The sequence below is a fragment of the Balaenoptera physalus genome (assembly GCF_965194825.1).
Source record: "Balaenoptera physalus genome assembly, chromosome: 21".
NCBI lineage: Eukaryota > Metazoa > Chordata > Mammalia > Artiodactyla > Balaenopteridae > Balaenoptera > Balaenoptera physalus.
The window spans coordinates 20,566,709-20,581,955 of NC_138902.1; the positions used below are offsets into that span (position 1 = coordinate 20,566,709).

A 15,247-nucleotide genomic window follows, 5' to 3' on the forward strand; every position below is an offset into this window, starting at 1 on the left:
CGTATAGCTAAAGTATAACATAAATTCCAGCTTCATCCTAGATATCCAACAGAGTCACTGATTTAAAATAAATAAGAGAAATGCTCTAGGTGAAAGGATTGACCAAGAAGGGAAATGAGGGAACTTTTTGGAGTGATTGTAATGTTCCATACTTTTAAAAGGGTTTAGGTTACATGTACACTTAAGATTTGCAAACGTTAAACACCTAAGGTTTAACCATTTCCTTATATGTAATTTTAGCTCAAAAGTAAAAAAATAAAATAAGTAAATAAATATTTAACTATAGTTAATCATTTACATGCTAAAGTAATTAGGGGGAAGTGTAAGGATGTCTACAATTTACCTTGAGATGCATTTTAAAAATTGAATGGATTAAAAAGTGGATAGAGAGAAAAATCAATATATAATAAAGCAAGTATAATAAAATGTTAATAGTGAATTAATGGTGAATATACAACTATTCATAGTAAAAAAATAACAACTCTAATGTATCTTTGAAATTTCTTTTAATAAAATGTTGAGGGAAAAATCAGTTGGAAAGGTGATCTTAAATTCACTGATATGTACATTTATGTGCATTTTTCTATGTGTAGGACATAGTTTAATTTTTTTTTTAACTTTTTAAGATCAAAAGGAAAAATGAAAGAAATGCTTCCATGGATTAAATTTTAAATTCCCAGAATAGAAAAAATACAGTCTAGAGTTTTACATTCTTATTAGCTTTATTCAACTTCACTTGTTCTTCATCTCATTTGTATTCCTCTCATTTTAATACTTATAAATGTGCCCCCCTGGATGTAAATACCTTTGAATATGTTCAAACTGATATGATTATCACTGTTTTTCAAACTAGTGTCTCATGAATTTCTATTACAACAACATGCTTTGGACAATGAGATGCACAAAACAGGCACATAGATACGTATATAATAAAATACAAGTCAGCATTAAATTAAGATTAATTTATTAATGTCTCTACCCAGAACTCTCTATAGTAAGGAAAACCATTTTCCACACTTATAAAAACAATCTGCAGATATGACTTTCACATAAATATTACTTCAAAATAATTTTGTAGTCACTTAGAAAAAATATAGTGTGGCATGTATAAACTATAATGAAGTTGTACTTTTACTGTTAAATGGATGGATTATTTGCCTTTTTTCCTTTGTGAAGAAAACAGTAAATATGCAATTTAATTAACTGAGATTATACTCACGGCTTAAAACTAGAATGGCCAAAGTAGGTCTTGAGGCAATTAATTTGCTTTGCAGTAGGTCCTGGTAACCAACAGTCTTAAAATAAAATGGGCATTTATGTTAAAATAGAAGTACACAAAGTGAGAGGGAGTAAGTTTTATTTCATTGACTTCTTTTAAAGAATATAGTGGTAGGTACCAAAGGTCACTGTTGTCTTTTAAATCCACCCAATTTTGTCCTCTGGGTACCAGTCATGAGTCCAGGTAAACCCTTTGATTAATTACCTAATACTAAGGATTAGAACTTTGTTGTGATTCAGTTTGCCAGCCCCGTAAAAAAACAATGTTTTGGGGCTTCCCTGGTGGCGCAGTGGTTGAGAATCTGCCTGCCAATGCAGGGGACATGGGTTCGAGCCCTGGTCTGGGAAGATCCCACATGCCACGGAGCAACTGGGCCCGTGAGCCACAACTATTGAGCCTGCGCGTCTGGAGCCTGTGCTCCGCAACAGGGGCGGCCGCGATGGTGAGAGGCCCGCGCACCGTGATGAAGAGTGGCCCCCACTTGCCGCAACTAGAGAGAAAGCCCTCGCACAGAAACGAAGACCCAACACAGCAAAAAATAAATAATAAATAAAAATTAAAAAAAAAAAAGCATACTTTAAAAAAAGCAAACAAAAAAAACTAACATTTAGAGCCAACAATGACAAGCAAAACGCCAATCCAAATTTTATAATATAACCAACTTTCAATCAATAGTAAGTAGAAATTACATCACTGTCACAAATACATCTATAGATAAAACAAGATCTTCATTTTAATTACCACTCCACCAAATCTTTGACCAAAATTCCAACTGCATAGCAGAATGGAATGACATTAATTTTACCCCACTGATTTTCATTTTTTCCTCAGGTTGAAGGGTTCATGAGGGGCCGAGAAAGAGCAAAGCCAAGAATCAAGATAATTCATTTTTAAACAAATGAATATTTGTCCATATTTAATACAAGAAAACATAGGAAAAAACCTTTTTCAACATTTTCCTATATTTCCATCTACAAAATCATTTTAAATTTTCCACATTTTAACATTGATGAAATCTAGCTCTAGAGAGTTCTACTCTATGAGAAGACACCCACAGCTTGTCATAATGAATACCATATCACTTAAATGACAGAAGATTCACTTAGTGGATTCTTTACTAGAGTTTGCATATACAGGATGAAAATTAGTCCATTTTGCTATATGACACTGTGTCACTTATTTTAAGTAATAAGCTCCTGAAGGACAGACACTGTGTACCTATGCCATTTACAATAATGTTTAATATAAGTAATTAATTTATGATTTCTTATTAATGATTTTGACAGACAAAATATAAAATTTAGGATGAAAAGTTTCACATCACCATGTTCACCAAATGACACAACACTTCTATTACTTTACTCTTCTAAACAGTAACATTGTGCTTTATGAAGACCAAAGCACTAAGGGATTTAATGACAAGTTTCTAGGACCTAATTAACTACATGCCACAAAATCATTGACCTCCAAAATGTTTAAAACCTGGACCCTAAATTAAAATCAGTGCTAGGTATCAGAGATGAGTCATTTCAAACATATTACAGGGCTTACCTTCATCAACAACTTCTTCCTCTTCAATAGCTTCATTCTCATCTTCATCTTCTTCTTCAGAAGGAAGACCCAGATTTCTTTCCATTTCTATGCATTCTGAATGATTTGGATCTACTGTGCTACTATTTAGGTTTTCTAAAGACTGAACGTTTAAAAGAATTTTTAAAAGCAAAATCATTGACAGTGTTGTATCTTTTTCAGCAAACACAAAAGGAGTATTATTAACAGAGCCTACAATTTTGTTCAAAGCTGGCAGATGTGCAAGCAATACCACAAAAGAACATGTGTGCTCCAGTTTAAATATGTGCTCAAGAATGGTTTCTAAGGCACAAGGCCAAAGAGGAATACTGCCAGCATAAACAGGGTTCATTAATACCATATAATGAACTGCCCCCAGGGAAAGTTACCATAAATTTTGAATTTAGATTATTTAAAACATTTTTTTCTTTATCATATTTCAATGCTTTCAATTCCCAAGTGGTAAATGTGGGTTTTAATGTTATTTTTGTAATGAGTTTCTCTATATCATGTGTCAGTCACATTCTTTTTGAGTAAGCATAAGGTTTAAACTATAAGCAAACAATAAATGTGTTTTTGGACTTGTCAAAACAACAACAACAAAAAGATTGAAATAATTTTAGGAAAGGAATATTACAAATGTGAAATAAAGTTTATCTGTTTTCATTTTGGCTTGATACCTGATTTCTTCTCCTAAATGAAGGTTATCTATTTAACAAATCTAAGGATATTTTAAAATTTGTTTCATCTGTAAAATTTCTAACTGAGAAGTAACAGGAAGAATTATTAAACCACAGTTCTCATTTTCTCTTTATATTAAACCTTCCATTTAGTAAGTTTGACTTTCAAGGTTTTTTTAGAAGTGTATTAATTTCAGGCCTACAAAAGGAAAAACAAGTGATTTTCTTCCTGATTTTTCATTCAAGTCAACAAACAGACTTAGAAAAGCATTTTGGAAGTAAAGTTCTCTCATATGGGCACCCAAGTTGTCTTCTAAGAGGTTCAATATATAATATACATTTGTGAAAGTCCACAACTACGCTATAAACGCACTACTTTAACAGCACTCCTCGGAGAAACGGCTCATCACTAAAGGAATATGATTTAGTATGTACATTCTTTTATTATTGTTAGCTAATGTTTATTGTAAACACTTAGGAAATGCCAGGCTCTTTAGTAAACTCTTCAAAAGTAACACCTCAATAATAAATATGACTGTTAATTGAGTATCAAAAAGCTAAGAAACTTGCCCAAAGTCACACAGCTAATAAAGGGAGAAGCTAGAATTTGAACCCACATTTACATTCAGAATCCACATTCCTATCACTACCCACTACACTGCCTCAAAATTAAAGAATCAGGAACTTAATCCCATTTCATAAAAAGAAAAATCACATCAACCTAAAGATGAGGACTAACAAGGATGCATAATGGTGAACTTCTGTGTTTTTCTTCATGTTTCACTTAATTTAGCAAAATTTAGGTTTTTCTTTCTAATTTTCCATCCTTGATTCATAAGACCTGACAAAGAAACCAGAGGTCAGGTGAAGTAGAAAATACATAAATTATAAAATGATATTTTCAACTCTGATAACAAAATAGGGGAAAACTGAACCAATTAAAACATTAGAAAATTATATACAATAGGAAACAGCAAATAAAACCAAAGGAAGTAAAGAAGAATATGGAATGTATAAAAACAGAACTTCCAAATAAAAGTGGATACACATGGATGGGAAGAAAGAGAAACCTGTTTCAATACTGGAGAGCTGAATCACTACCCATGTTCCAGGAAAAGATTAAAAGTAAGTGACCTAAGAGGGAACAAAAAACATACTTCTATGTTTTCTAGTATGTAAAAATTAGTATACTACTACTACATTATTCATAGACCATACCAAGGTATAAAGAAATATGAAATGGAAAACAAAATCTAATGTTACATAAGTGATAGCAATCTCACTGTGGTGGGACCAGTTTAGAATTAGGCAATATTTTACTTAATTAATGTCCCTTGGAAACAACTGGAAGTAATTTTGCATAATGTTGAACATACCTTAAGCATCTCCATTTCTAAATCTTCATCACTCTCAATTACATAAGATATATCCTCTTCGTTATCCTTGGAAGACAAAAAAAAAAATTTCAAACATTAATTTCCAGTATAATTGACTCCATACCCTCTTTTCCACGAAATAAAGTCCCTATATGCTAAATAACTTTAGACTACTTCCTATTCTTCTCTAATAAATAAATTTATAATATATATTTATATGTTTATATGACAGGTAGATAGACAGGAAGGGAGAGAGGATGGTAGGGAGGAATAAACATAGAAACAAAGAAAGAAACAAAGAACCAAGTAAAAAGAGAAAAAAAGAAATATAATTGGAAAGATAAACAAGATAGACAAACAGACATGAAATAAAGCCCACACTCTCTAAATGAGAGTACAGTGACAAGCTCACCTATGGTTAAAAAAATCTCAAACTGTGTTTCCCAAACTTTTTGAGTACAAGAACCTCTTTGCAATCTTGAAAAATTCTGTACAAAGCCAGGAACTACAGTTGTTCTCTTATAGCCACTGATTTTTAAAAGATAAAAAAAAGCTACTATGATTGTAATAATACCTTTAAATATTGTTATTTTGCAAATAGCATCTACAGGTGTTTGAAAAACAGGGTCAGATAAGTTATTTATTCAGCTATTGCCAATACCTGGTTATGACGAAACTACAATAACATGGCAATCCCCACGAAGCAGGTGTCCAAGGATAGAAACCTGTACAAAAGAAACCCACAAAAAAAATACAGAAGGACCCCAAAAAAAGGCTAATCTTTAAATTGGAAGTAGGAAAAGGAAGTACGGCCTTAATTAACCTGCAAAAATTAAGCTTTAAAAAAGATTTTAAAGTTTTATACAAGGAAAGAAAAAATATTTTATTTTTTAAATCATTATTTATTTATTTGCTGTGTGGGTCTTTAATGAATTTTTTAAATGCTAATAATTATTACACAATAAACAATGGCAATAATTGGGGTAAAAGATGTGAGTCAGATCATGAAATCCTGATCACAATTCTATGCCACTGTATGAAACGTATCACTTTAAAGTAAATACCTAATACAAAATTTCTAGAAAATCAAAAGGTAATGCAGATATTAGCAAAAGATATTCCCCAAAAGAAGAGTGTGCTTTACAAATGGTTGGTATGAAAACAGTTTGAAAACAATGTTAAAATAAAGTGCATTCATATACGGATAGAAGTGATTACTAATATAGTTACCAAACACAGAGAAATACTGAGACTCTGTCATTAGAAAACTGAGGAAATAATCCTATTAAATGACTTTCAAATCTAATTTTAAAAACTTAAAACTTAGTTATTATAAAAGAAAATGTATAAAATTCTACCAAATATAAGCAACATAGGTAATTTTTTTAATTAATGAAAAACAAATGAGGTAAAAAGTATACAGCTATATGATGTCTCTTTTGTCTTTACAATAAAAGAAACACAATGCTTCCTCTAATACAACTTTACTATTTCAAAAAATATGCTTAAGTTAGCCAATAGAAAAACATAATCTCACAAATTAAACTAATCAAATCGGAACATAATAATTAGAAACCTAAACATGAAGTTGAGAGAAAATACAGAATGTTTAACAATAATCCATCAAGAAAAAAATGTAGGTTTCTGACTCTAGATGACAGTAAAGGTTAGTGTCAAGCAAAAACATCAGTTTATTAGAAACCCTCTCAGACTATCAAGTAAAGAAAACCCATATGAAGAAATAAAAAACTACTCTCAAAATTCAAGTTTGGAAGAGAATCCCTAGTAGATATGTAGGGAATCCACAAAAAGAAGAGGTATATATTAGGTAGGAGAAATGCTTAGCAAATTATAACAAATGTGTATTGACACTAAAAATCTTTCCACTATAAAATGCTGCTTATTATAGTAAGTCAGGAGTAGCAAACCCAGCCCACTTTTTGCTTTTGTAAATAAAGTTTTACTGAAACGCAGACAGGCTATTTGTCTATAGCTGCTTTCACACTGAATTGGCAGAACTGGGCAGTTAACAACAGAAACTGTGTGGTCTGCAAAACCTGAAATATTTACTATCTGCCCCTCTACAGAAAAAATCAGCCAACCACTACCATGAATGAAAACTGTTTTCTCTTTACTGTATTTAGTACCTCAGGAGATTTGCAAGTAACATCACCAAGATGTTTTTCCTGAGCCTGTTGTTCCAAACGTTGGAGTTCATCTTCTGTAATATCTAATGACATGAAACAAGCTATTTCTGGAGTCTCTTCCAACTCATTATCTTCAAGTCCATCTTCAAATCCATCTTCTTCTTGTTTTACTTCGTTTGCAAGTACATTTTCTCCATCATGTTTAATTAAATTATCAGGTGTTGTGTCCCATGCTTCATCTTCAACGTTAGTAAAAATTTTATGTTCTCTAATTTGTTTCTGTTGTACTTCACCAGCAGTGGGCTCTTCCAACGATAATAAGTGAAAATTACTGCTGGGCCTCAGTTCATTCTCAGTAGAACCAAGTATCATCTTCCTCAATGAATACAGATTTTCTGAAATATCCTTCAATAGTACAGAAACCCTAAAAAAAATTTTAAGAAAGGTGAGTTCAACTTTAATTGTGTTAACTCTAAGGACAAGTTTTAATGCTTTTTCAAGGAAGAAGATCTTCACTTAAAGGACACACTGGATTAAAGATGCTCTTCATACCCTAATACCTATACCCTATATGCTTATAGCTTCTGGGCTACTCTCTAGTACAGCAAGGTACTTCTACATTCAACAGCTGACTTGCATGCTTACTAAAGTGTCAGTAGTGTTTGGTCCCAAACTAATTGTTTATGGTGTCATTCCTTATCCATACCTGATTTTCATGTTAAGCAGATATCTAAGCCTGTCAAACTGTATTTATAAATGAAAAGCAAATATGCTCTGAATGTGGCCTCACGCAGTCCACTGGAAGTGCAGTTAAGTGAACTTGAATTCATGTTTATGGCATGTATTTTGGCTGTTCAGGGGCCTTTTTTGTTCTCCCCTGGTTTAGAAGTGTAATCTAAATAAGTGAAGTAATACCGGAGACTTTTACAAAGAACCTGAAATAAGAGATTTAACTAGTTTTTGTTTTGACACTAAAACTTTACAAGATCTACCTATATTAAAAATGAATCCAGGGACTTCCCTGGTGGTCCAGTGGTAAGGAATCCACCTTCCAAAAGCGGGGGATGCAGGTTCGATCCCTGGTCAGGGAACTAAGATCTCACATGCTGCGGGGCAGCTGGGCCCGTGCATCACAACTACTGAGCTCGTGCACCTCAACTAGAGAGAAACTCGTGCACCGCAGCAAAGAGCCCACATGCCGCAACTAAGACCCGGCACAGCCAGAAATAAATAAATAAATAATAAATCTTTTTTTTAAAAAAATGAATCCAGTATTCCCCATTCTCAAATTTTAAGAAAACTACTTAGCTTTGATATTACAAAGCAAAGCATTAAGCACATGTAATTTACATTCAATAGATATTCTAATTCCTAGAAAAAATCTGAAATGCATGTGAACAGTAATTTTTCATGTAAATGGTGATTTTTCTTCTTCCATGGAGGGAAAAATGTAAAAATGAATATGAAATAGCTTTATTAGTACCTTTCCCCAGTTGACAGTTATTTCTTTCAGAAATTCTCAAAGTTACATAAAAACTACTGAAACAAATTGCTAGGGGGAAAATCACTTTGAAAAAGAGCTGAATTTCTATCTCATACTTTGAAATCCATCAAAATCAATCACAAATCTCATCCAAAAAAGAATACATTAACATTGCGTTTTGTCAGAGTCAGAATTCTATTTCAACTAACTGCTTCACATTCATACAAAGGATTTTGGCCTCAAAATTTTATTACCACATTATAATCAATCACTGTTCAAGAGCACTCCTGCCTCTAGAGGTTTAACAAGGGAGTCATTCAGCAATTAAGGACAGAGCCAGGCCTGATTCCAAGAAGAATCAGCTGCTGGGCACCAGTAGCCCAATGTCTGTTAATCCAAATATCTCAAGTTATCTAATGCTTCGGCTATAAAATAGTCTTTAAAATCTAAATGTCTCTTGTTTTAACAGTCTGCTGATTAGGTAGACTTCTTTATATAATAACCACTTAATAACCAGAAAAATGAGGCTACTAAAAGTTGCTTTTATTTATAGATTTCAAGTAACCAAACTTGAAATTGAAATTTGAAACTTGAAATTTCAAGTCACCAAACCTGAAACATATTATTTAATATAATTAAATGAAAAATGAGCATAAACAGAAAGAAAGAGACAACTTTGAATCTTCAATATTTTCCTTCATGTGAACTTAGGAGTTTTATTTTGCTTTGCTTCATAAAACATCCTACAAAGTAGACAGAAAAGCCTCAAACTTTTTGTGCACAATTTAACAATTGGAAAGATATTTCTCAAATGTATACATCAGTCTGTGTGCATGTATGCAAGCATGAGTCTACCCTAATGAACAGTAATTCTTCACTATATATAGGAAAATGCAATAAGAACAAACAGAATTGATAAAAAGAGAAATATTTAACCTCTGTGGATTTTCCAGTTTTTCGAAAGTAACAGGAAGATGCTGAGCCAGATCCATCATCTCCTCGGAGACGGAAGTCAATTGTTTCTTCACGTCACTAGGTAGTACTTCTTCCTCTGGAACAAAAGAATCAGTACTAATTTTCAAACTACAAAGCAGAGATATTTATTTAAACAGTATTAGGGCTTAAATTTTCATTTTGTTTCTTTAAATGAATTCCAGCAAAAAGACTTCCTTAACCTATCTCCAAATCACCTCAGTCACTTTATTTCCCTTCCAAATTTTTGCTCTTTAAAATTTTAGACTAAATTCTAAGCAATCTGCATTCATACATATTACAACCCAGTGGTTATCAACCTAGGCAGAAGGTGAAGGCAGAAATGAGACTCGGAACCCATCTGCACTATTTCAAAATCAGAAACCAATATAACACCACATGGGAGGCTACGTACTAAATACAGTTTGGTAAACAACCTTACCCGACAGCCATTCCTCACTGCCCTCACTACCAGTCATCACAAAATAAAATGCAAGCCTTTCTAATCAGTGATCATCTTCCAAACTCGCAGCTTCATTCTGTCTGATGGGTCTCCATCAACACCACAAAACCTGCCCACCTTTCCCAAACCCTTCCCCCGCTTAGAATTTCTTACTCTTCATCACCACTTCTTGTGTCCTTTACAAGTCCACCCGGCTCCTCTGAAGCACTGGACATAGGATACACCATTAGCTACTCCTGCTTGCTGCAGTTATCCTGTGATCTCACAATTACATCATTCATTGAAGATTTCAGCGCCTGGTTCACTGTCTCTTCCTTCCCTACTACTCCTGTGATAATTCCTGGTAACTTCAACATTCACAGGTAACTTGATAATTCCTGGCCACCTAAGAGTATGGCCTTTTCAGTTCCTCATTCCCTCCATTTCCAACCATCTTTTCCTCAACTGACCTCAGCCACTCCTTTCCATAACCATACCCTTGATCTTACAATCGCCAGTAAAGTCACCATTTCCAAACTTCAATTACAAGCATTCCATACTGAGAACACCTGCATGCTATCTTTCCTTCCAACACGCTTTCCCCAATACAACAATTCTTTCACACTTTCAGAACCAAGTCCACTGACCTACCGCCTTTTCCTTACCCATTACCCTTGTCACTCCCCCCATCACCCATGTCTTACGGTCCTTCCTTACCCATATTAATCATTCCTTCCTGTGGACTCAACTCTTTTGCTCCTTCCTTCTTCTATGGCAAAACACTACTCTAATTAAACCCACTTTTTTTAACCTTCTTGATGCCTATACCCAAACAGTTGAATATAGTTGAAAATAAAACACAATTATGATTATGACACTTTGCTTTAAATTCATGCACAGACCTCGACGAACCCTAAGTAATGACTGCTAGTTATTCTACATTTCCCACTCTCCCACTCTCAAGATGACTATTTCATCCCTCTTTCTCGCTCTTCAAGCCCCCAACACCTGCCTGTCCCTCCTTTTACTCAGAGAACAACTTCACTTCTTCCTTCATTAAGAAAACAGAAACAACAATGAGAATTATCTCGTCTTCCCCCACCAATCTGCTGATTAGTCTGCATTCGTATCACTACTCCCATTTACAGCAAAGTTCCTTGAAAGAAAGGATTGTCCATACTCACTGTCTTCAAATTTTCTAATTCCATTTTCTCCTAAACTGACTCCCACTAAGCTTCTTCCAAAAGCTGCTTTTAGAAAGGTTACCGACGGCCTCCACACAGTCAAATATAACGGTTAATCCTAGTTGCTCATCTCACTCAAATTCTCAGAGGCACTGAAAACAGATGACTTACTCGGACTCACAACATTTTCTTCGCTGGCTTCTGAACACCACCCTCCTGTGTTTCCTCCTCCATCACTGCCCCTTCACAGGCCTCTTTGCTGCATGCACCTCATCTTCCTGACCGCTAGAGGTTGGTGTGCCCTTGACGTCAATACTTGGGCCTCTTCTGTTCTTTATTCCACTCGCTCCCTATTTTATCTTCTCCAGTTTAACTACCATCTGTATGCTGACGACCGCCAAGTTGTATCTCCAACCACCTGAACGCACTCCAGAATCATGTTTCCAACTAAGATATCTCCTTGGATATGAATAAGCCTCTAAAACTTAGCATGGCCAAAACAGAAATCTACATTTTTCTCACTCAAATCTGCTCTCCTCATAATCTTTCCACTGTGACTGACCCTCCCATTCACTCAGTGGATCCAACCAAAATACCCTGATTGTTCTCTCACTCTCTACATCTCACCCCCCACAGAGAATTCATCAGCAAATACATACACCCTCTACCGCTTCTCACCCCCTCTGCTGCTACCAGCCTAATCCACACAATTATCATCTCGTCTGGACTATTACAAGAGCCTCCAAACCGACTTCCCTGCCTAAACACTTTCCCTCCTACAGCGTCCAGAAAAATACTTTTAAGATAAAAATTTAATCACATCATTCTGCTGCTCCAAACCCTATAAGGATTTCGCATCACTCACCATTGTATTTATTTTAATTAATAAAATATGAAGTTAGGTTCACAGCCTGTAAGACCCTAAATGATCTGGCCCAAGCTACTTCTCCGGCCTCATTTCCTATTCTTCTCACCCTTACTCATTTCACCTCAGTTACACTCACTGTCCCTCGGACACTCTGCTCTTTCTTCCCCTCACGCCTTCCATGTTCTCCCCTTGGGCATCATTCCCTCACTCAGACACATGAAGTAAAGAGGTTTGGTCTGTTTTGTTCAGTGCATTTTCGTCAGCAAGTGGTACACTGCCTGACCCATAATAAACACCCAACAAATATGGTATATGAATAAATGAATAAATATTCCCTTTCCAAACCAAGCTTCTTAAATTAAAAAAAAAATGTTACTTACACAAGCTTTCTCACTTTCCTTACATCTTAGTCCTCTATTCACGCAAACGTGATTTCTCCCACATCATTCCACTACTCCACTCTTGCTTCGGTTACAGTACTTTCATGGTACCCAAGCCTGTGACCCTTTTTTGTGCCCCCATGACCACTCTCTCCTCGATATATCCTTCTGTCACCCAGTGCACCAAAGCTGCTGCAGTAAAAGATTACAAATGATTGCCACATTGCCAAATCCAAGACTAATTCTGAGTCCTCAGCTTCTGAGACTCCCAGGAAAATTTAAAACAGTTGATAACACCCTCCTACAAAAAACATGCTCTTTCCTTGGCCTGCTGCACACCCCGCCTCCTCGTTTCCTTCTATGCCCATGGCAGCTCCTCTGGTGTCCCCTCCTCCATGCAAACATTAAATACTAAGAGTTCCTCGAGACTCTCAGCCCCACTTCTTTATCTCAAACTCCTAATTCTTTACCTTTAACTCAAACTCTCCCCTGAGTTACAGGCTGGGTATCTAAGTGCCTACGGGCCACCACCTCCATTTCGCTAGCTCGCAGGCTTCCTTCCTTTAACATGCCTAAAACCAACGGTATGACTCCTCGACCCCAAATCCTGCTCCTCCTCTGCAATGTTTCTCATCGCTGTTGCTCATGCCAACAGCACAGGACTGATCCTTGGCACATGGCTCACACCATCACATTAAATTCTCTTCATTCTACTGCCCTATTAAATGTCTTTTGCATCTATCCACTTCTCTCCATCCTCAATATAACCAATCAAGCCAGGTCACCATCACCTCTCACTTGGATTATGGGCAGAGCCTCCTAACAGGTCTTTCCACTGTGACCCTTGCCCTCCAGAACCCATTTTCTGCTCTACAGTCCAAGTTCGTATTTTTTAATGTAATTCACGTCACTCCTGTGCTTAAAGCCCTCAATAGCTCTTAGGAGGAAATGTAAACCCCTAACATGGCCTATCTGCTTTCCTTTTTCTGCTTCTCCTACACCCCTCACCCTGTCACATTCAACAGCTCACCATGCTTTACTGCTTTCAGTTGCCTATAGATACCTCTTACCTCTGAAACTTGGCCCCTGCTATCTCCTGTGCCTTGGACACTTCTCCTCTGCTCTTCAGCTAGCTGACTCCTGCTCATATTTCAGGTCTTGCCGTAAACATCACTTTCTCCATAAAATACTCTCTAATACCTCCAAATACGCATGGATACGTCTCCTATATGCTAACCGTAACACCTTTTTTTCCCACATCATAAGCCTCATCTTCCTACACTGCCTGTTTCTGGTTCACCTATATCCCCCATAAAGTTGCAGGTTTCCCTCTCAAGAAACAGATCGTGCCTGTCTTGTTCACTGCTGGATCTCCATTCGTAAAGGGCTGGATAATATTTAATAAATGAATAAAAATATATTTAACTACTATATCATTTAGTGTTTATTAGCTACCATCTTGGGAATAAGCTAGTATTTTAAGTGAGAAACAACGTGCAAACATCTTTTGATTTTCTGATGTTCTAATCTTCTTGTATCCTTTAATAAAAGAAAAAACACAAACTTATAATACAAACCAAAAGTGGTCATTTGAAAATATCGTCTGTATATACATGGGGGAAATTTGAGAAAGGTGAGGTTGACACTGCTGGAAGGAAAGAAGGGAGGGAGGGAGGGAGGGAGGAAGTGGCCATTCTGTTTGGAGAAAAACAGCAGAGTTATCGTATCCTGGAGAAAATTTAGAAATTTAAACCAGGGCACTATAAAGCATCTTATATGCTTCAAATATTTATAGCAAAGATGTATAATCTCCAGACTGAGAGGTGGGTGGTTGTATCACTGATGTTATTAAGACCCAACTCTAGAAGCCTAATGAACAGCAATGCTACAAAGGAAAAGTAGTTAAGTCCTGCTTTGCTACAACCAACATGCCTGAAGCCCTAAGCTTTGGCCAAATAGACCTCATCCTAATGTCAACACTGCTCAGACAATCAAGAAGTTGTAATAATACTAAATATTTTGCACATGTGTGAATACTTTTTGGAGATAAACCTCACAAATGAGCAAATTCAAATTTTACCTTTTATTTTCAGACCATAACATACCTTCATGCATAGCAAATATCTGTACAGCATCTCCCAAATTTTCTAATTTTTGATAAATGATGAAACCAGCCTACAGGAAAACAAAAAAATGAAAACAGTATACTAAAGATCACCAAATAAAATTTCATGTCCCATCTTTACAAAAATCTAAAACAATGATTCCCAAGGCACCCAAAAAGCTGAATTCAACCTATTAAGTTATGCAAAGATCTAAATGTCTTTATTTATTCACCACACCAATTGTGAGAATGCAGAAAGCAGCTGTCTACACCTTAAAATAAAAATTTTCACATTTTAACGTCCAATATTATGAGCAGGTAATGAAATCAAATAACTTATAAATGGAATCTAACAAAATACAATCAAGTAAGAGAAAACTGTTTGACTACAGATACCCATTCCCCATTATCTCATTATTAGCCATTAGTCAGTGTATATACAGTCCTCCTTCTAGCTACTGTTAATAGGAACAATCAAGTCACACGGATTTCTCATGAATAAAAATGCTACAGAACTTGTACTAGTTCTCAACAAGTTTTCTGATTTTTTTAAACAGAACATAAAGGAAAATTATCTTTCTATTTCCCCACAAAACTGAATTTTTTCTGTTTATAAATAAAAGGAGCTTCCATTCATAAAAACAGATGCAAAAAAGTAAACAATAAGATATTCATCTACAAATAAAAGTATAAGGGGAAAAAAAGCCCATTGGGACATAAAATACATTTCTTGGAAACAAACAAACAATAGTGCTATATATAT

General features: G+C 35.4%; 1 protein-coding gene across 9 annotated transcripts in view; it reads right to left on the reverse strand.

Annotated features, from left to right (window-relative positions):
* WRN (WRN RecQ like helicase) overlaps positions 1 to 15,247 on the reverse strand; it is a 124,091-nt gene that overhangs the window by 75,337 nt on the left and 33,507 nt on the right. For 8 of the 9 annotated variants that reach the window (XM_082444595.1, XM_082444594.1, XM_082444593.1 and 5 more), the window contains 6 exons: positions 14,486 to 14,555; positions 9,471 to 9,585; positions 7,052 to 7,475; positions 4,905 to 4,970; positions 2,831 to 2,972; positions 1,220 to 1,295 (listed from right to left, as the gene is read on the reverse strand). In XM_082444595.1, the coding sequence (XP_082300721.1) occupies positions 1,220 to 1,295; positions 2,831 to 2,972; positions 4,905 to 4,970; positions 7,052 to 7,475; positions 9,471 to 9,585; positions 14,486 to 14,555 (893 nt within the window). Of the gene's footprint in view, positions 1 to 1,219; positions 1,296 to 2,830; positions 2,973 to 4,904; positions 4,971 to 7,051; positions 7,476 to 9,470; positions 9,586 to 11,303; positions 14,045 to 14,485; positions 14,556 to 15,247 lie in introns of those variants that run through there. The other variant, XM_082444598.1, reaches the window with a different exon arrangement.